Genomic DNA, 20,663 nt, shown 5'->3' on the forward strand with positions numbered 1-20,663 from the left:
CCCCTGGGCTCTTGATTTCCACAGCAGACATGATCAGCAAGGTGCCTGAGACATTTTAGGGCACTCTTGTTTCAACAGGCAGCCAGCCTTCCTGTCACTGGGCCAAAACACCTGACACAACTTAAAGGAAGAGAGCTTTATTTTGTCCATATTTCAAGAGTGTTCAGTCCATGGTTGGCCAGCTTCAGAGCAAGAAATAACATGGCAGAAGGGTGTGGTGGAAGAAAGGCACTCAGCCCATAACCACCAAGAATTAGCAAGAAGAAACAGAGAGAGATACCTGCCAAAAGCATGCCCCTATGACCTCCTCAGCCAGCCCCACCTCCTGGTTAGTTATGGACTCATCAGTGGATTCTTTCACGATGGGCAGAGTGCCTGCAAGATCCTGTCATCTTCCAGGAGCACCCCCTCTGAACACAGGAGACTTGGGTTGAGGGGTGCATTTTAGGTCGAAACTCTAACAGACCCCTTTAAAGGATTTCCCTTGAGCTACAAAGACAGCACCATACCTGTGTTTTACTTCACAGGCATTGAGCCCTGTGCTTTTTTCTTATTCGAGAGGATTCTCAGTGTGGGAGGAGACTGGTTCCGTGACTGGCAAGTGTGACCTTGGGCAAGTAAGGTCACACATGCTTCCCCATCTTCCAGAGAAGTCCCAGTAATTCGGGGGTAATAATGCTGCTCCTTCCTGAGGTGTTTGTGCAGAGTCAGTCAGTTAAGATGTGTATAATCATGTAAATAGTTCCTGCCACGTAAGCATACTGCAGTGTGTTAGGTGTTACCTTTGTTAACTTTTGTATTTTCTTTCCTTTTCCTTCTTTGCTATTAGTGTAGAATTTTTTACCATTATCCAGCTCACAAAAATGCACTAGTAATTCAGATGTGGTTCTTTGAAGTATAAAAGGAATGACAAAAGTAAGAATAAAATACTGCACCCCAAAAGAACATCATAAACAGTGAACAGAAACCTCTTGTAATTATAGAATATGAATCTCAATGTCCAGGGGCCAGTGAATCTGCCAGGTTGATAATTTAGATTGTAAATAGGAAGTACCATGATGACTCTCTGAAAATTGGCTTTTCCTTGGCAAGTGATTTATTTGGCCACGTTCTCCAATATTTTCTCTGTTATGAAACTTCATCAAACAGTGGCATGAAATGCTCAGTGCTTTTGAGTCATTTTCAGGCAAAGTACAGTGGCTTCTTTAGTAACCCAGTTGAGTTGTCCCGATCAAACACAAAACAGTGTTTCTGGGATGAAACTGATTAATTCTGTCACTAATTCTGCCCAGAATAGAGGAGGACCTCAGAGGTGTCCTTTGAAGTCATGTTCCTCAGCACAGAATGGGATTTGCTCAGAAGTTTGCAACACCAAGACCAAAGTTGATGGCAGACACATGCAGAATCCTTATCAGACACTGCTGCTGCGTGTCACATAATGTCACTGGTGTGCAGCAGGGAAGAGCCATCGTGCATGAGAATGAATATTTCATCAGTGATCGGGTCATCAGCATCACTGTACAGGGTTTAGAAATTCTCCCTGTCCTCTTGCTGACATTGACCAAGAAGAGACAGATTCGGCGGGGGAAGGCAGAAGTACTCACACAGTGTGCCACCTGACGACAGATGTCACAGACATGGGCTTCACTGCTCACATTGGGACCCTGAAGAAGTCTTTGATTTCATACCTTACTTGGAAAAGATCTCATCAGCTAGCAAACCTCGGCGTGGAAAAGCTGCTGTCCATACTGCTGAACACTCTTCGTACAGCTCGGCGGAAACACCTGTCCAGTGACTGAGCTCTGCTCACCCCCAGGGGGGACAAGTGGAGTGTCACCAAGCATTCCTCAAGCAGCATCCTGGGCACACTCGGCAGTGCCTGTCACTGACACACCAACGTTTCCCTCTGCAGGAGAGCCCGCAAAATTAGCAACTTGCAAAATCTTTCCTTTTGCAGCAAAAGTTTTCAATGGCAAGCAGTATGAAAAGTCACTGAACACTTCTCCTGCTAGTGTGTTACCAGACACATGCTACAGGCTGACTTTTACTTGTCGGTGACTTACAAATCAGTAAAGAGTGATATGACTCTTTACTAACATGTGCTATGTTGGATGCATGTAAAAATCTGAAGCTAATCTAATAAATGATTGAAGAATCTGTTCACTGCTTTCTCAGGTTGAAACAATCCTGCTCCTAGCATTTAAGGATAACTTGGGTTCTGATAGATGCCAGGGCAAGCCTTTACATTTTCTAGAGTATGAGTTCATCTTTGATATAAACATCTGTGTTACCTGCCAAGCAAAACACAGAACATTTTCCAGCAGTGTCTATGAAAATGAGAATAACCGGACAATTTTACTCATCAAAAGACCATTTTCTACTGACCTGAGAGACATTTTGAACTGAAGAGCTCCTTGGATGCCATAGGTCCTGTAAATCCTCCTTGCAGGAGATGGTGGTAGTAATGTAGTCTGTCGGCCTGCAGGAGGCCCGGTGGCCTCTGCCGCACACCGGGCGTGCCCTGCACATGCGGCTCTAGCAGAGCACCCGAGGCTGGCTGGGACTTGGGAAGGAGAGCTGGGCCAGAGCCGGGCCACTCGCTCCCATTCTGGAACTCTGATGTTTGTGTATGTGTACTCACATCAGAGTGTCTCTCCCTGTAACATTTATTTATTGGTTTTCATTCTGTCCACTACAGCCCAATGAGAAAGTCAAGTCACTTTGGGGGAAAATTGCTCCAGTTCTGTAGACCGTCCCTCCTGTGTCTCCTGTCTCCTTTTCTCTTTCGTCACCTCACCCCACCGCCATTCAGGTGCTCTCCAGGACAGATGCGGCCCTCCCTGTTGTTCAGTGTGATTTTTCTTCTCTAAGAAGCAGTATTGACTGAGATGGGCCAGCTGTGTGACAGGAAGTAGGGGGTGGCCCGGGGCTGTGTTATTTTATGTTAACAGGAAGTTTGCAGATGGGCTGTTACCTGTAGGATGCTGGTTAATAAAAACAGGTTCAGACAAGATGTGAATTGTTCAAGGTAACTTACCCAGGAAGTAGCAGAGCTGCATCTTCTGTTCTTTTAGTTATTTCATCACACTGTTGATTTCGGTGCGGTCTTTCTCGGACAAATTGCCTAAATATGTTTTCTTTTTTTTATTAAAAAAACTTTCAGAAATAGTTTAAACCATCCAAGTATGTACTCACGTATATATCCCCTGTCCCTGTTCTTTAGAAAAAAATCCATAAAGGCATGAACTCTTATAGACCTTGCTTCCCCACCCCAGGATACTTTGAGCTACCAGCTCTTTACTTTATGTATAGAGTTGCTGTATTCTTTTCAACAGTTACATAGAATCCCAGACAGATTTGTGGAAAAAAAATAAGCCACTTAATTTCTCTATAAAACTAGTTCAGAAATCTAACAGGGCAAACAGTTGTTTCAGTTATAAGACTTTTTAGTTCAGATAACACATCAAGTCATAATTAAAGTGGGCCATGCTTCTCAAAACTTCAAACCATGCAAAAGTCCTTCCTTGCCCAGTCACCATGCTGCCAGTGTGAAGAGTGACCACCTTTTTATGTTCTTGTTCTACCACGTACTTTCTATACTTAGATACTCATGTGGGAGGTATGAACGTATACCTGTTTTGTTAGAGGGTTGAATGAGTTAAATCAGTATAAAGTCCCTGCAGAATGAGATGTGGTGCATAGTAAAAGCTCAAGTCTTACTGTTAGATACACAAATACATGCATAGTGAGTATGTAGAAATAAACACACATACTTAGTGAAATTCTTTCAAAACAAAAACAAGAATGGGCATAGTCTGTATATAACAGCCTCAGCCTGCTTTTGTCACAAATTTGTCATGGACTTTCTTCCATGTCAGTACAATTCATTCCATGGTGAGTTTTTTTTTTTTCCTTTTCTGATGGATGTTTAGGTTACCTTCATGTTATAACAGGTAATGGTGCTGGGCATCATCTTGAACATGTCTTTATTCATGAGAATTGGTCATCTGAACCTACACATAGAATTTACATTTACCTTTTGTTGCATTTGACTTGCTTTTATAATGTGTTTTGACCCGACCATGTGGTAGATTCAGTATCCATGATTTTTCTTCATTTTTAATATTGTGATCAACCTACTCTCCTTGAGATCTTTTTAAAAATGGATTAAAAAAAAAACAAGATTGAATTCAGCAATTTAGGACAGAGTTCTCTAGCTGCCACTAGAGGGCTCCTGTTAGGTTGGAACTGTTTAGGTGTGATCACTTGCCCAGGTATTATGAATCTACCCCAAGTGTGGTCTTGTAACTGTGTTTCCATCTTATGTTCAGACATGGCACCACAGGCCTTGTCCAGTGCCCTCAGGGAATCTTGGTAAGGACGTAGTCATTTAATGGGTAGTCTGGAAGGTTCATGCTGTGCTCTATATTTGAAAAAATGTGATACATAAATGATAGACACCTGTTCTTTGGGAAATGTCTGAAAATGTTTTAAAATGCCCACAGTTTTATTGCCTAAAAAAAGAAGAAAAGAATAAGTGCTCTTTGGACCCTACTGGCTGGCTACCGCATAGCTGGCACCAGTGCTGACGTTCCTCCATTAGGAAAATTTTGGGCAGGGTTGGATGTAGGACAGTCAGGTTAAAGTATATTTTCAGAATATTGGACCTATTTAAACCATTACATGAAATAGACTAAAAAATGATTTTTGGTGTTTACTGTGCTTTTTATTACGAAGTGAACACTTAACAAAACCAACTAACTACATGGCTTCACTGAACACAGTAAAAGATAAAATCTTTGTTTTATGCTTTTCTATATATTCCTTAACCTTTTAAGATTTTAGAGCTCAGAACAACCACTTTATTTGAACCTTTCTAGAACTCAGAGGTGACAGAATACTGATGAGTGTTTCCATTTTTTTAGTTAAAGAATTGAAGCAGAAGTGATAAAACTGCCCCGAAAAGGAGCTGTGCATTCCAGTCCTCTGGAGAGCTTGGGTGGCCTCACACAATGGTGGCCCTGAGCCAGGGCTTGGGGTGTGATGGGGAGCCATAGTCAGCCGCAAGAGAACCCAAGGGACTGTGAGGCAGAAGGAAGGTGGCCTCCGGTGGCCCTAGGGTTGGGCAGGAGGGTGAGGGCAGAGGCCAAGTTCTGGAGAGCCCCGAGCTGGCTCAGAAACACGACCCCTGGGCTGGGTGTGGGGACGCAGCTGGGAAACAGAGAGAACGAGGACTGAGCCCAGCCAGGCTGGCAGAAGCACAGAGGTGGCTGTCACACTGCTGCCGCTCGTCCCTGGCGCAGCCTGCTGCTCCTGAGTGGACTCCAGAGAGTGAGCACGGCTGACCTTCAGTCTCGGAGGCTCAGCATACCGCCATCTCTTGCTGACTGCCTCTGTCCTGGGTTTTACACTGTTGCCAGCTCACTTAGTCCCCAGGCTGTGAGATGGATTAGGCGATGTTCATGAGTGTTTATGGCCTTGAAATGATTACTAAGGGTATCTTTCCAGAAATTCCAGGTACAAGGAGTTAATGTCACTAAAAGTCAAGCAATACTGAGCATCTGGTAGCCACAGGGGTAAAAGAAAAGTAAGGCCAAGTCCCCAGGTAACTGACCCGAGGTTGTATGGCATCTTTTACATGTGTTACGCATTTGCTTGGTTACTCTGTCACCAGCACTGTGAAGATCCCTCCTCCCCAGTACCTGTTTCCTCCCCTGTACTCCTTGCTGCCTCAGCCTCCAGTTCAAGGGCCACTTCTCCCTGGAATCAGTGTCCAGCCCTTCCAAGATGTGCATTTCCATTCAGCAGTGCCTCCTGAACAGACTGCTTGGCGCAGGAGCCAGGAGAGTAGCTCAGGCAAGAGCTGTTTCTGGCTTGATCCTGACAAGCCTGGTACTGAGCACAGTGCAGGCACCCAGCAAGGGCTCCCAGTGTGTCTCTCCAACAAGTACACAGCACACGTTGTGCTCCCCTGAGGAGGTGGCACAGAGACACACACCAGAGTCAGGCAGCATCTGGGCAGCACACAAGACAGAGCATGTGGCCCATGTGTAGTCATCTCCATGGGAATTCAGAGTGTGGGGAACAGCTGAGCTGGAGATTGACCACATTCTGGGCTGGAGTAAGGCCAGCCTGGAGAACATGGAGCCCCAAAGGCAAGCCGTATAAACAAGTTGTTGGGACTGGAGCAAGTCCAGTCCAGCAGGTGTCTGGCCTTGGTGTTCCTCTCTGTTAACTGTAGCACAGACAACTCTGAGAATGTTTTGCTTTCAGTGTTCTCAGCAAAATACTGAGACCTTGCACTCTGGACTCAGTCATGTGCTTCTTTCCCTTTTTACTGTGTGTAAATAGAGAGGCAGACCCTGCTGGGTTGTCACTCTCTCTCCATTAGAGAGATCAGGTCCCACCCGGTCCCAGCTTTCCTTTTAGTATGGGTCTAGTTTTTTCTTCATCTCCCATCACCCTCTCAGCACCCTGCTTTCTGCACAGGTCACAGCAGGGGGCGCTCAACACGAGGCCTGTGTATGGGAGACTCAGCAAGCCGAGATAAAGAGGCATTCCAGGAGAGTGTGCAGTAGGACTAAGGTACAGGATGCACTGAGGAATCACTGGGTGTAAAACAGTGGAGAATTCAGGATCTAAAGTTCATTCTTTGTGTACTGAAATGGATAAAGCTTTGCTTAGGGTTAGAGAGATGCCTGTCAAGATGGCACAGCTTGCTAAATTTCTTGAGTTTATTTCTAGAAGAAAACACTGTAAATTTACATACTTGGAAGGGGTGGGAAAACAGCTGGAGTGGGGCTGAGGAGGGAGTGACCAGTGCAGGGCTGACATGTGCAGACTGTTGGAGGGCTGTTTAATTGCAAGGGGCTGCTGCTTTCTGCTCTTCTCGCCACTTCTCTTGGGCCCCCACATAGGGGAGGAAAAAGGGCCAATTTGTGCAAGCCAACAGCTTGAGGCACGAGCCAGGGAGTTAAGCCCATGGCACCCAGGGGCAAAGTTCCTTTGTCCACGCATGCCGTCAGTGTACTCTATACCTTACTTATGTTGCATCTTTGCTTCTGCATCTCTGTCCCAGAGTGGATGGACAACCACAGCTCACCTTTTCTGAGCCTCGGTCAACCCAGAGCACACCAGCACCCACCCTTCTCTGAGCATGCAGGGTTGCTGCTCTTACATTAAATGCCTGTGGCATCAGCAGCTGGTGGTGAACTGTCTGGGCAGAGTCATAGCAGCCCAGGATCAAGGGGACAGGGTGTGGCTCCAGCAAAAGACAAATCAAAGGCACCAGCAAAAGGAATCTACATAAGTGCTAATATTAACCTAAATTGTATTAAATCTAACAGAGAATGCTAATAGAGTAAAAAGAAGGTCTGAGTATGTGACAGAGGGTGTAGAGATGACTGAGCTAAAAGCTACATGAAAGAAGACAAAAATTGCCAGTATTCTTAAGACAGAATAAAATACAACAAAGTGTATATTATAGCTAAAAGGTTTTATTTCCAAATTCTTCTTATAAGAAATCTGTCAGTTCACCTACAAAAGAAAATTCTGACTAGTCTTTTTGTAATTATAAACTTATAAAATTGTGAATGAGTCATTGTAATTCAATTTGGCCAAAAATATATTTGAGTGCACTCTGATTTTATAAACAGATTTTTCTTATGTATATTTTTTTGTCTGTGTGTTGAATCTATAAACAGTTGTTCTATTTGAGCTCAACAAATTTTTCTACTTTTTACATTTTTGTATTTTTAAAGTATTTGTCTGATATACTTCTGCCAAAGATGCCAGCTGGTCAAGATGATGCTAAAATAGGTTTTATAAATATAGTGCATATTGCTGTTTATTATTATAACTTGAGAGTCTTTTTTTTTTTTTTTTTGGTTTTTCTCCGGTACCAGGAACCGAACTCACGACCTTGTGCTTGCCAGGCAGGCACTTCTCCGCTGAGCTGAATCCCCAGCCCCTTGAGAGTCTCATTGTTCAAAAATAATGTGTTAAGTGTTATTACCTGGTTTTCATGAGTCATCAAAAATTTGTTAAGATAGTTCAACAGAAATCCCTTAGGGTAGGAGAAGCTATTGGACAGGACTCCAATAGTTTCTGATAAAAAAAGAAAAGCAGCTGCCTAAAACAAAAATTATCCAGTTCTTGTTCATTAGTAAGAATCCTCAGTGGTCTCCATAGCCTTATAGGAGACACCCCAAAAATGTTGTTCAAAATATATTGTGATATGTTAACATTGATCATCGTCAAAACTAAGTTTTCTAGAAATAAGACAATAAGGTTTTCTGATGTAAAGATGCTCTGATACATAGATAAATTAAGAAGCAAAAGTTTTCATATGGCTATGACAATTGATGTTACTAGTCTTACGGTGTATTAAATGTATTCATGCCTTCCAGATACACAGGTCTTCTGAAATGTAAAACTGGGATTGTTTATGGTAATAAATATCTTTTAGATTCAGACATCTGCCTTTCTCTTGTGCTCCAGATATTTGTGATAAGAGGTTCACATCAAGCCAAGATGAGGTCACCAGTCAATAATAATATTTTAACAAAAACATATGTGATATATATGCTGTGTATGTGCCATTGTACTTAGGGATGTTTAGACATTAAGCAGTCCAAAAAGTGTTGCACACTTGACATCCCATTTCAGGACAACAAATTAGGTGAGAGCTTCTTATGTACTAGATAGAGATGATTGACTAAAATGGCTATTCTATGCCAAAATGGAAATTAAAGTGTGTTACAAAAATGTCAACATGACTGTCATGCTGAAATATTATGTATGGCTTTTGATCTCAATTTTTCTGTGTAAAACTATGTATCTTTTATCTCAACATTCTCTACAGTGATTCAACTACTAGGGCATCCATGGTTGGTAAGAAATAACAGTTCTCTGGCTATACTTTATATTTCAAGGTGCTTGATATTCAGATAAAATTATAGTAGTTAAGCTCACTGCTCCCACTACAGTGTATTATCATTAACCTTCTCTTCTGGATGTTCAACAACTAAAGTTTAGAGGCCAAAATTAAGAAAGATAGATGGGCTAAGAGGACAGCCAGTATTTTGGTCCCAGCCCTCTGAGGTCAATGAGGACACAGGACATGAGGGAAACTTTTCAGCAATATCCTACAACTCTGGTAAGTCGTACAATGTCCTGACCAAAGAGATTGTTAGACCACAGAGGAAAGAGATCAACAGTGTACAGTGTGCCTAAGGAGAAGTCACCAGGAGAGAAAAGTCTCCCAGGCTTTCACAGAAAGCAGCTTGATCATGACTCATTCAGATGGCTGACTCCAGCAGAACCAGGAGACACTGTACATGGTTCCAAGGTAAATCCTGAGGAGACTTAACTGATGTTAATAGGTAGCAAGAGATTAATTTTAATTACTACAGGTCTCACTTTTAACTTGGTATTGAACATCCAGCAGAAAAGTATAACCACAAGATGTGTGAAACAATGCCATAGTAATAAGCTAGCTATAAAAAGAAGCTGAAGTCACTAATACCTTCTGACAATTTCCAGCTATACTGGCCACTGACTGCAGTTACTGTAACAGCAAGCAGAAACACCGAAACAACACCCAGAATTTGTAGGCAGATTTATTTATATCAACAGGCACTGATTGGATCACTGCCAAATTAAAAGGCCCTGATCTCTTGTGGTCTATGTCTTATACTGGATAAGCAAGCAGGAAGTAGAGAGGCAGAATGGCTTGACAATTGGGGACTGATTTACACACTGTGCATCGTAGTGACCAACTGTTCATCACAGTGACCAGATATTTCTGAGAAACCAGAAGCAGCCAAAACTGGAACAAGAACTATTTCCCTGAGCAACTAAGAAACTGATATATACTGGCCAGGGGGCAGGGGGGCATTTTCTGTTATGTTATAGGTTAACGGATTGTATAGGGTTAAGTTGCTAAACACAAGAACCTGAAGTCCTTGGACTTGGTGCATCTCTCCAACAGACAGCTCGTGTTGTGCTCCCTTGAGGCGGTGGCATGCAGACATACACCAGAGTCAGGCAGCATCTGGGCAATGCACAGGACAAAGCATGTGGTTTGTGTGTAGTTAGCTCCTTGGGAATTCAGAGAGTGTGGGGAGCAGCTGAGCTGGAAATCAACCACATATTTGGGACTGGAGCATGGCCAATCCCAAAAACACAGAACTGCAGAGAGGAGCCATGTAAACAAGTTGTTGGGACTGGAGCAAGGCCAGTCCAGCATGTGTCTAGCCTTGGTGTTCCTCCTTGTTAACTACAGCACGGGTAGCTTTGAGAATGTTTCACGTTCAGTGTTCTCAGCAAAACATTGAGACCTTGCACTTTTGACTTTATCACATGCTTCCTACCTTTTTACTGTGTATAAATAAAGAGGCAGACCATGCTGGGTTGTTGCCACCTCTCCATCAGAGAGATCAGGTCTCATGCAGTCCCAGCTTTCCTTTTATGTCTTGTTTCTTCTTAATCTCTAATCGCCGCCTCAGGACCCCTCTCCCTGTGCAGGTTGTGGAAAGAGAGGGACCCAGACCTTCCCTGAAAGGTCTTTGAGTGTGGAGCAGGTTTCACAGGACTTTAGATGCTGCTCACATAGATGCTGTTGGGGTGGGAAAGGTATTTATGGGGTATCTGTGTAACTCTGAACAGACCAGCCTAGGAGAGGCTTTCACACAGACTGTGAGAAGGGAGTCCCTTCCCCCTCAGGCTTAGAAAACCCTGTCCTCACTGAGGTTGCTCTGAAGGGTCCTGAACCCTGTCCCTCCTGTAACCCTTTGGTATCTTCTCAGACTTGCCCTTCAGGCTTATTTCCAGAAGCCCCCAGCATTGGCAGGACTGTGGGGCACTCTTATGCACTGGTGGTTCCTGATGAAATCACAGGCCGTGCCAGAAATGCTTCTGTTTGTTGATGGTTGTCAGACTTCTGCCAGATGAGCCCACCCTAACCTTGGTTGCCTAGGTTAAAGCCTGCATAGGTGTATTGAGATCTGGGGAGGGAGCTCTTGGCTCTGATGCCAGGGAGCTGTGAGGTCTGAGTTGGATCATAGTCATCCCACCTTGAGGCAGGATCTTCGCCTTCTTCCCTGAGTTCCAGCCTGCAGGCTACCTCTGGGAAAGAGTACTGTGTTGCTGGCCATTCTAGACTGGTGGTCCAAGAGGAGTCCTCAGAAAAAGGGTGTGGTGAGCTGTCAGTGGCCAGGGCAGCTGTCAGCTGCCCACTGCTGCCCTGGGAGTAGGCAGGCACTCTGGCCCTGAGGGCCAGGGCTGCAGCTGACCTTGCTGTTCTTAGCTTTAGAATGCTTAAACCAAATGTATTAACTTAAACCAGGTGTATTTCCTTATTTCAATAGCCTGCTAAGTACGTGGCCAGTTACTGCTCCTGGACAGTGGAGAACACTGCAGTACATGAAGGTTGAGTGACTAAAGCCAAGCAGCACTAGCATCCACTGGGTGTTCAGTTAGATCTTGCAGCTGTTCTGTAAGGTGCTGGCTGTGTGAGCCCACTCACTGACTGTTGTGACATGGAGGCATTAGGTGGCACACTCATGTCCTCGGAGTTGGTATGCAGTGCAGTCACGATCGTGACCACCTGTGTGACTCACACCCTTAGTCTCACTGCTTGGTACTCTCTGCAGTCTGTAGGCAAAAACGAGTAGCAGACCTGTGTTTGACACTTACAATGGTGAGAAGAGGCCTGTAACATAAAAAGAGGTCAGATGGTAGCTGTGTTCATTGTGTCAGCCAGCATAGCCTAGCAGGACATGCCATGAAGCTCCATGCACATGAGATGCTGTCACGGGTGAGATGCTGTAGTTGTTCCATTTGTATTCCTCTTGTGTTCCTGTCTAGGGTGACAGGACATCATGAGACATGAGCCCCATGAGTTGTTTATTTCACAGTGAGACATAAATGTGTTATGAGGTAAGTTATTGAGCATAGTTAATTAGCTTGGTTTAAGAATAAAACAGGGTAATACCTCAGACATCTAAAATGTGTATGAGGTTGAGTTGTTCCGATTTAGTAGTTTATTTGCTGAGCAAACACTTATGAGTGTTCTCTGTTACTAGACATCTCTCTATGCAGCTAGACAGTGAAGAGCTGGCAGAGTACAGACAAGAGAATACTTAGCACAGCACAGGGTCAGGGTCCCATAGCACTAGCCAGAATCGAAGAAAAGGGGTTTACTTGGTGTGATGGCACATACCTATAATCCTAACACTCAGGAGGCTGAGACAGGAGGATTGCCACAAGTTCAAGGGCAGCCTAGGCTATGTAGCGAGATCCTGTCTCAAGAAACCAAAATCAAACCAAAACAAAGCAAACTGACAAAACCAAACCGAGAAGGAAGGAAGGGCCTTTCCAGTTTTGTTTTATAGTTAGTGGTAGCACGCCTCTGTTCTAGAGTAAGGTTTCCCATGGCAAAGCTGTTCCTATACTTTGCTCAGTAATAGGACAGTGTCTTTATTGGGTTATCTAATAAGTGTACAGTATGTTATCTTCTGTGGCACTTACCCAGTCAAGGGGCTTTGGAAAAACTCTCACAAGTTACAATTGTAAAATTGTTGATGTAGAAGCACATTTAACCTGTAACATATGACAAGCTGTGTGTTGGTGGTCATGATGGGGAGTCAGTTTTGATTAGGCAAGACAGATATCATTCACATCAAAATAAAAATTAATTGGAAATGTAAGACCCCAAGTATGATTCTGCAGAGTGTGTTCACGAACTATCAAAGCTCATTAAAGTTAAAAATAAATTTATTCTGGAATTTTATGCAAGGATTACATAGTGACTACAACTACTTTCCTTACACAAATTGTGGTTAGAAATTACTACTTTTACAGATTCTACTGTGGTTAGAAATCTACTACTTTTACACAAATTGTGGTTAGAAATTACAAAATTTCTTGGGAAGTAACTAATATAGAATAAATAAAATTCTTAATCTAGCCTGTAACCTCTTAAATGATCACAGGTTTTAACTGGAGGTAGAATGCAGCTGGGTCTCCCTCCCTGTCCTTTGTGCTCTGATTGATACAGGTGATGTGCGACCCATGCATAGCCTGCCAGGGACTCAGGAGTGCACACTCGGGACCGTGCCGACTACCTGAGGAGCTACGTACAGTATGCTTTGCATTATTGCATTTTATTTACTTCTGTAAATATCAGACTAGATACGTTATTTTTTTCTTTTACTACAAATTTTATTGTTTATCTTTTTTTCTTAATGTTTGCCTGCTTCTGTGAAGGCTCCTGTTTGAATAATATATTGTATCAAAAGTAAACTGGATATTAACCTCACCTACTTTTATGATAAGTATATTTCCTACCACTTGAGAGTTACACACCTACTCAAAGAATAGGCATCAGAAGTTATCATATCCTGCGTGTGTGCCAGGAATTATTCAAGGAACCAGAGGTAATAGCAGTAAACAGTACAGAAAATGATCCCACAGTCTTAGAGCTCATATCCCAATGTAGGCTGATAGAAAGATAGTAAACAAGTAAAGTAAGCAAATATAAGCCTCTAATCCGTGCTCAAAAGAAACTGAATTGGGTTAGGGAAAACTAGACTGAGGTATTACTTAATATTTGATGCTATTAGCAATATACTAATTCAAGAGGTTGAATTGTGTAAAGTCACCGTCGCTTCAAGTGTACTGCTTTTTCTCTCCCTGTGTCTCTTTCCACTGTCTCCTGTCCCTCTCTGCCCGTATGTGTGTATATATACACACATGCACATGTATGTATATACATAGAAAGATTCTAAAGTGTATGCAAGACAATGTCACCTCCACCCATGAAGAATGAACTGCCATAGATGTCCACTCCTCTGCTGTGAACAGCAGAAACACTGGACAAAGTGGATGGCTTGAGGGTCACAGACAGGGGACAGCAGGTAGCTCAGGACCCTGGCCTTTGGTAGAAAGGAGACATACAAGGTGAGCCTGTGCCTGCTGCCTGACCAGGTCCCACAAGTGCGCTGAGTTAGGATTCGAGGCCACTGAATTACAGTCTGAGAGGCCGCGGCAGGGAGAGTTTGTGCGGGAGAGTGACAGGGATAGGGAGCTTCATAGAAAGGAAGAACTCTGATTTCTCAGAGAACCCCAGGTTCTTTGGCTCCATTCTGCACTGCTCCTGCGTGGGTGAAATTCCACCACTGAAAGCCTTAGGTGAACAAATCTACAGCTCGCAAAGGGCTGGGATTAGCTCATTTTGCCACCTGCATGGTGGAAAGAACTCACAATACAAGGGAAAGAGGACAGAGTCTGCAGAATTATCCTTAAATCAAAGCCTGCCCCAGACTTTCCCAAACAGCAATTAAAAAGCAAGCCTTGAGAGATAAAATTATCTGAAGAAATTTCATTGCCTGTCAGAACAAGGCCAACACCCTTAACAAAACCCAGCACCCAAAACCATGAAGTGGACCGCACCCTGCATCCAATCAGAAATTATCAGAAATAATAAAAGGAATAAAATGTGATGTATTACAGGATGGGAGGTTCAATGGAAACAAACCCAGAAATCTACAGATGGAATTAAAGGTCCCCTGTGAACTGGAAGGGAAAGGAAAACTTGTACATGTTGATGAAAGAAATGTAAGATAGAAGAAAGACCCAAATGAAACTTCCCGAGGTGGAAAATGAAAATGTCTGAGGTGGAAAAGTACATGGGGTTGATAACAGTACCCTAAAAACTGAGTGAGAGAAGATCAGCGAGCACGAAGATGAAGCCAAAGGCGATCTCGGTGTAAGAGGCCAGAGGGAACCTGCCGAAACGCAGTAGAGCAGCCAAATATGTGAAACGGATGTCCTGGAAAGAAAAGTGAGGACAGCAGAGGGGAGGAAGCCAAGTTTTCCAAATTTCACAAAAATTAGAACTCCAAATCCAGTAAGTTCAGTGAACCTTTAAGAAACAGCAAAAAAATGCATGCATCACAAGCAAATTACTGAAAAGCAGTAATAAAATGTAAATCTTAAAAGCATGTAAAGAAAAAGAAACAACGTTCTGATCGGAACAAAGATAAGAATGAAAAAAAAAAACCAGAAGTACTGCAAGCTGGAGGGTGATGGAACAACAGTTTTCAAGTGCTGGCGGGAGGGGCAGAAGCAGGGAGAAAGGAGAGTATCCGCCTAGATGCCTGACTGGGGCATGATTTTTTCAAAACTGCAAGGAAATGACATTATTTCAGAAAAATAAAAGCTATAAATAATTGTATCAGGAAATCTGTACAACAGAAATATTAATGACCTGTAGGCAGGAGGAAAAAAAAACTAACAGAAATCTTACTCAGTACAAAATACTGAGTACCAGACATGGCAAAAATTAGGGCAAGTGTGAGAGGTTTCTTTAAACCATTTTTCCAGCCTCTTTAAAAAAGAATTGATTGTTTAAAGCCAAACTAATGTATGGAGGTATAGCATTCACAGAAATGCAGTTTATGCCAATAGTATTAGGAATAGGAGGAGGAAACTAGGATCCTTTCTCTGTGCCAGAGGTCTAGCAGTGCAGTACAGCAGAGAGAAGAGAGTAATATATATGGAAGACTGCTGTTATTCACAACATGACCATCCACACAGAAAATCCTGCAACAGATACAAAAAAGAAGCAAACTACTAACACTAATTAAATAAATGTAGTGGACTTGTAGGATGTAAGACCAGAATACAAAAAGGAATTACTAGCAATAAGTAATTGAGGATAGATAATTTGAAAACCAATCAGTTTAGGATACCATCTGAAATACTTGAGGATAAATTTAACAAAATATGTGTACTATGCCTTGAAAACTGCAAAAACATTACTGAGATAACTAAAGGCCTAAATAAAATGTGATCGTTTTCAAGTATGACTGGATATGCCATGTTCATATTATTTAGACAACAGTTTTCCAAAAATTGATCTCTAGACTCAGTGTGATTTTAAAGTCCCAGACTGATTGTTCTGTGTCAAAAAGATACAGAATACAAATATAGTAGAGACCAAAACAAAAGATTGATGGAAGGAAACAGAGGGAGATGAATCTTTCCCAAATGGGAAGGGGACTCAGAGACGGAGGGTGGGGGAGAAAGGGAAGGGACTAAAGAGTTACGATGCGCCATGTACATGTACCAGCTAACCGCAGTGATTGTAAGCACCGCACATTGAAAACATGAATTAAAACATAATGACGATGATAATGAAAATGAGGGAAGGGGATCTAGAGGCAGAGGAAGCAAGGTGGGTGTGAAGGGAGGGGAAATAAAAAGAAACAGGTTATGTTAGTACAGGTACCTACTCCCCAAGAGGAATGTAAACAGGATGTACTACTGAAAAAGAAAAAGAAACAGGCTACAGTACCAAGATATACAACACAGGTAAATTTCAGAAGTTTTTGGTAAAGACTCTTAAGTTTTTGTTTGTATGGAATTCTGGAAATGACATCACCACAGGGTCAGCACGGCAAGGGCTTCTGGATGGGGTAGAGGATTAGGTGTGGGGTTGGTTGCAGAGTTCCGACAGGACTGCTTAGGGTAATAGAACTGTTGTGTGTCTTAGTTGAGCAATGGGTACGTGACTGCTTTCATTTGTCAAAATGCATCAAGTGGTACACCTAAAATTAGTGAATTTTAGTGAATATAAATCAGTATATTAGTGCACCTGATTTTAAAAATATAGAAACAGAATTTCATGAAGTAAATTGTATAGTGCAGGCATGCTCACTCATGTTCCCATGACTTGCCCAGAGACACAGATGATCCCTCCAGGCAGGAGCAGTGTAAGTACATGTAGAGGTGAAAAGGCAATCAGCAGTCAGCAATGTAGAAACGAAAATGTGTTTGGGAAGATGGTAGAGAGAAAATGTATCATTGCTGTTACTACAAGGTTAAGAGACACAACCATATTTCTATAGTTATGTGCATAAATGTAACCATAAAATAGAAATGTACTCCTTCTAAGTAATGATATAAAATGCAGAAGGCAAAGGAAGGGCAGTCACAATGCAGAAGATATTTAAGCTAGCAGAGGCATAGAAATGATTTTTTTAAGATATTGTTGCAATAGCATAAAAAAATGTGAAATACAGTTGATCCTCATGTACAGATTCTATATTTACAAATTAAACCTCATCACCAAAATGTATCTTGGACCCAAAAGCAACACTTTTGGCCTGTTTATGTTCATTTATAGGCATGTGTTAAGTGGGAGAATTTTTGACTGACCTGACTTGAACGTTCCCAGCTGAGGTCCAACAAAGCAAAACTCTGCCCTTTGCTTTAGTGCCATACTATAAACAGGTGTCCACTTGTGGTCTGCTTAGGGCAGGTTTTTCTCATTTTTGTACTCTTTCTTGCTGATTGCAGTGGTAGCACTCATCCCATGTTGTTGAAGTACTATATGCAGTGTTCCTGTGTGTAAGAGAGCTATGATGTCTCATGCAGGGAAAACGCTTTGTTCAGCTGAAGCATTGTGGATTGCCCATGAGCTCAGTGTTCATGAGTGAACACTACAGTACACCAGGAAAAGGAAGAGTGTGTTTGCCAGACTATACAGGAGGTTACTCCACAAATGCTAACATAACAGCTCTGTGATTTAACTATGGAAATGTGGCTGAATTTGTGGACTCATGAAATCATGGCCAATTTAAAAAGCATAGTGGGTGGCATTGTTCGGAGGTTGAAACCCAAAGAAATCTGTGGTTGCATTGTCCAGGATCAGGAAAATGTTAAGTCCTTCTCAGCTAGTCTTTTGTTATAAAAAATATTGTATGTAATTGTAAGAAATATATATTAGGTATCTTTCAACAAAAATACACATAAAGCAAAGTCATGTGTTGATCACTTGACAGAAATTTGTGATGAGGCTTACCAGAACCTAATCCAAGTTATAGAAAAAAATTTCTGCAGGAGCAATGGTTTACTGTTCACATAGTGAATGTACATATATGGCGAGTCTTAACATGACTACAGTGAATAATTGAGCCACCATACTTAGGGATAAATCTAACAAAAAAATATGAAAAACATTTTGTGCTGCAACATACAAAACACATCAATGAGAGAAATTAAAGAACTAAATATCTGGAGAGATAGATATACCATGTTCATGGATTATAAAACTAAATATTTATGGGAAAGCTACCAAAATTGATCTCTAGATTCAGTATAATCCCAATCCAAATACCAGCAGACTCTTTTTTTAAGAGAGAAAAATGACATAAACAATACAGAATTTCAAAACAAAGTGATAGGAAATTAACAATGGTTACTATATTGCATATTGTTACCTTCAAAGTAGTTGCTCAGATTACAAGATATAGGCATATAAGATTGATCAAACAATATAATCACTGTTCCTTTCAATGAACTAATAGAAATTAGTAGTACAATTATCCTAGCTATCATATATATATATATTTTTTTTTTCCCCTTCTTTTCTCCTTTCCCCAATCCCAGTTGTTCTTTCTTTTTGAGCAGTTTCTTTCCCTTTCACAATATCTGTTGTACCTTTTGGGTCGTATTTACTCTTTCAGTTTCCTACACTAGGGAGACAATATGTTTACTCTTTCATAAAAATTTACAAGCTCATTCTCAAACTCATTTGAAAATACAAAGTTATACTAGCCAAAAATACTTTGATGAACAAGAACAAGGTTGGAGTATTTAGTTAACTTAAGACTCATTTTAAAACTACACATTAAGAAAGACAGTGTGGTATTGGTGTAAAGATAGGTAAATAAGTAATCAGAATGGAGAGAGAATGAGGGAAGGAAGGAGAGAATGTGGGAGAGAGGGTTGTTATATAGGCGTGTGCATGGGTGTGTGCTTTTTGACAAAAATACAGAGGTGATTCATTTGAAAAGGACAGCCTTTCAAACAGATGATGCTGAGTAACTTTCAAACAGATGATGCTGAGTAACATCCATGCATGGGGATAACAACTATGATCCATTCTTTTTACTATGTTCAAGACTTAGCTCAAAATGGATTCCTATCTCAAATCTCCTACAAGAGAAGAAAAATCTTTGCAACTTTGGGTTAGGCAAAGATTTATTAGACATAAAACCAAAAACATTATTTATAAAAGAACAAATTAAGAAATAAACATGAAAATTAAGAATTTCTGCTCTTTAAAAGAAACAGTTTAGAGAATGAAAAGACAAGGAGAAAGGAACAGACCAAAGGAGAGTATTTGATAATCATTTGTCTGATAAAGGATTTATGTTCAGAATAGATAAGAAAACTCTCAAAACTCAACAGGATGAAAATAAGTAATCCAGCGTCTGAAAATTGATAGAACAGTTGAACAAATCTTTTACCAAAAAAAGATACATGGATGGCATATTCACATATGAAAGGGTTCTCAATTTTGTAATCATTAGGAAAATACAAATTAAAACTGTGAAGATGTATCGTAGCACACTCTTAATGGTAGCCAAAAGACACAGTCCTCAAGGTGGATGGGATGTGAAGAACCTGTGTAGGGCAGATTTTTCTCATTTTTGTACTCTTTCTTGGTGATCACACTGGTAGAACTCATCCCACATTGTTGAAGTACTACGCAGTGTTCCTGTGTGTAAGAGAGCTGCAGTGTGACATGCAGGGAAACATTTTGTTCAGCTGAAGAGTTGTGGATTGCCTGTGAGCTCAGTGTTCATGAGTGAACACTGCAGTACGCCAGGAAAAGGAAGAGTGTGTTTGCCAAGCTATACAGGAGGTTGCTCCACAAATGCTAACGTGAAGGACCTGGAACTGCTGTTTGCTACTGAGTGGAATACAAAACACTACAACTGACTTGGAAAGCAGTGTAGTAGTTTCTTTAAAAGTTAGCATCCAGCGCTCTGGGAGGCCGAAGGATTCCAAATTCAAATCCAGTAACTCATGGAACCCTCTCTCAAAGTAAAAAGGGCTGGGGATGTAGCTCAGTGTGAAGGCCCGGGGCTCAACCCCCAGTATGAACACCAAAAGAAAAGAAATGATACCTGCCATATGTCCAGGTGTTCTACTCCTAGATTTTTACTGAAGAGAATGGAAGCATATGTCCATACAAGAACTTACACATCAGTGTTCATAGCTGTTTCATTTGCAGGAGCCGTAAAGTAGAGCTTCTGTGTTACTCACCAACAGATGAATGGTTGAAAAAATTGTGTCCTTACAACACAGCACTGTTTTGCAGTGAAAAGCCGTGAAGCGTTAATACACAGACATGCCAAAGACAGAGCTATGCCATTTATAAGCCCTCTGACAAAAGAAATTTTCAGATAAGCTATTTAAGCACAAAAAGTAAAAGCATACATACGCTTTTAAAAAGTGGAAAAAATTTTTAAATGACAAAAAATTGGAGAAGTATTTGCTTAATCTAGAAACAAGGAAACCCTTTGTAGTTATAAAGTAAAACCCAAAAATCATAAGAGAAAATACTGGTAAGTTTGACTGTATATGTGAACTTCTAAAAACTGCATGGCACAGTGTACCTCAGAATACAATGAGTGGGAGGATTAGCAACTCACATCACAGACAATCGAGGTGATCTCCTTAATACAGACAGAACCTACATCACTGCGAAAATGGCCAACAATGCAAAAAATAAAAAAAGTAATGGACAAAGGATATAAATATTAGCTCATGGTAAAGAAAGAGATAACTCTTACTAAGCATTCCTA

The 20,663-nt window shown here is 41.5% G+C and overlaps 1 protein-coding gene across 1 annotated transcript in view; it reads left to right on the top strand.

Moving 5' to 3' along the window:
- Positions 1–20,663, top strand: part of Peli2 (pellino E3 ubiquitin protein ligase family member 2) — a 107,029-nt gene that overhangs the window by 57,366 nt on the left and 29,000 nt on the right. The window contains exon 2 of the mRNA XM_005399193.2: positions 13,061–13,144. Within this exon, the coding sequence (XP_005399250.1) occupies positions 13,064–13,144 (81 nt within the window). The 5' untranslated portion in view covers positions 13,061–13,063. The remainder of the gene's footprint in view (positions 1–13,060; positions 13,145–20,663) is intronic.

Source organism: Chinchilla lanigera, unplaced genomic scaffold (assembly GCF_000276665.1).
Source record: "Chinchilla lanigera isolate Chin_1 unplaced genomic scaffold, ChiLan1.0 scaffold00065, whole genome shotgun sequence".
Taxonomy (NCBI): domain Eukaryota; kingdom Metazoa; phylum Chordata; class Mammalia; order Rodentia; family Chinchillidae; genus Chinchilla; species Chinchilla lanigera.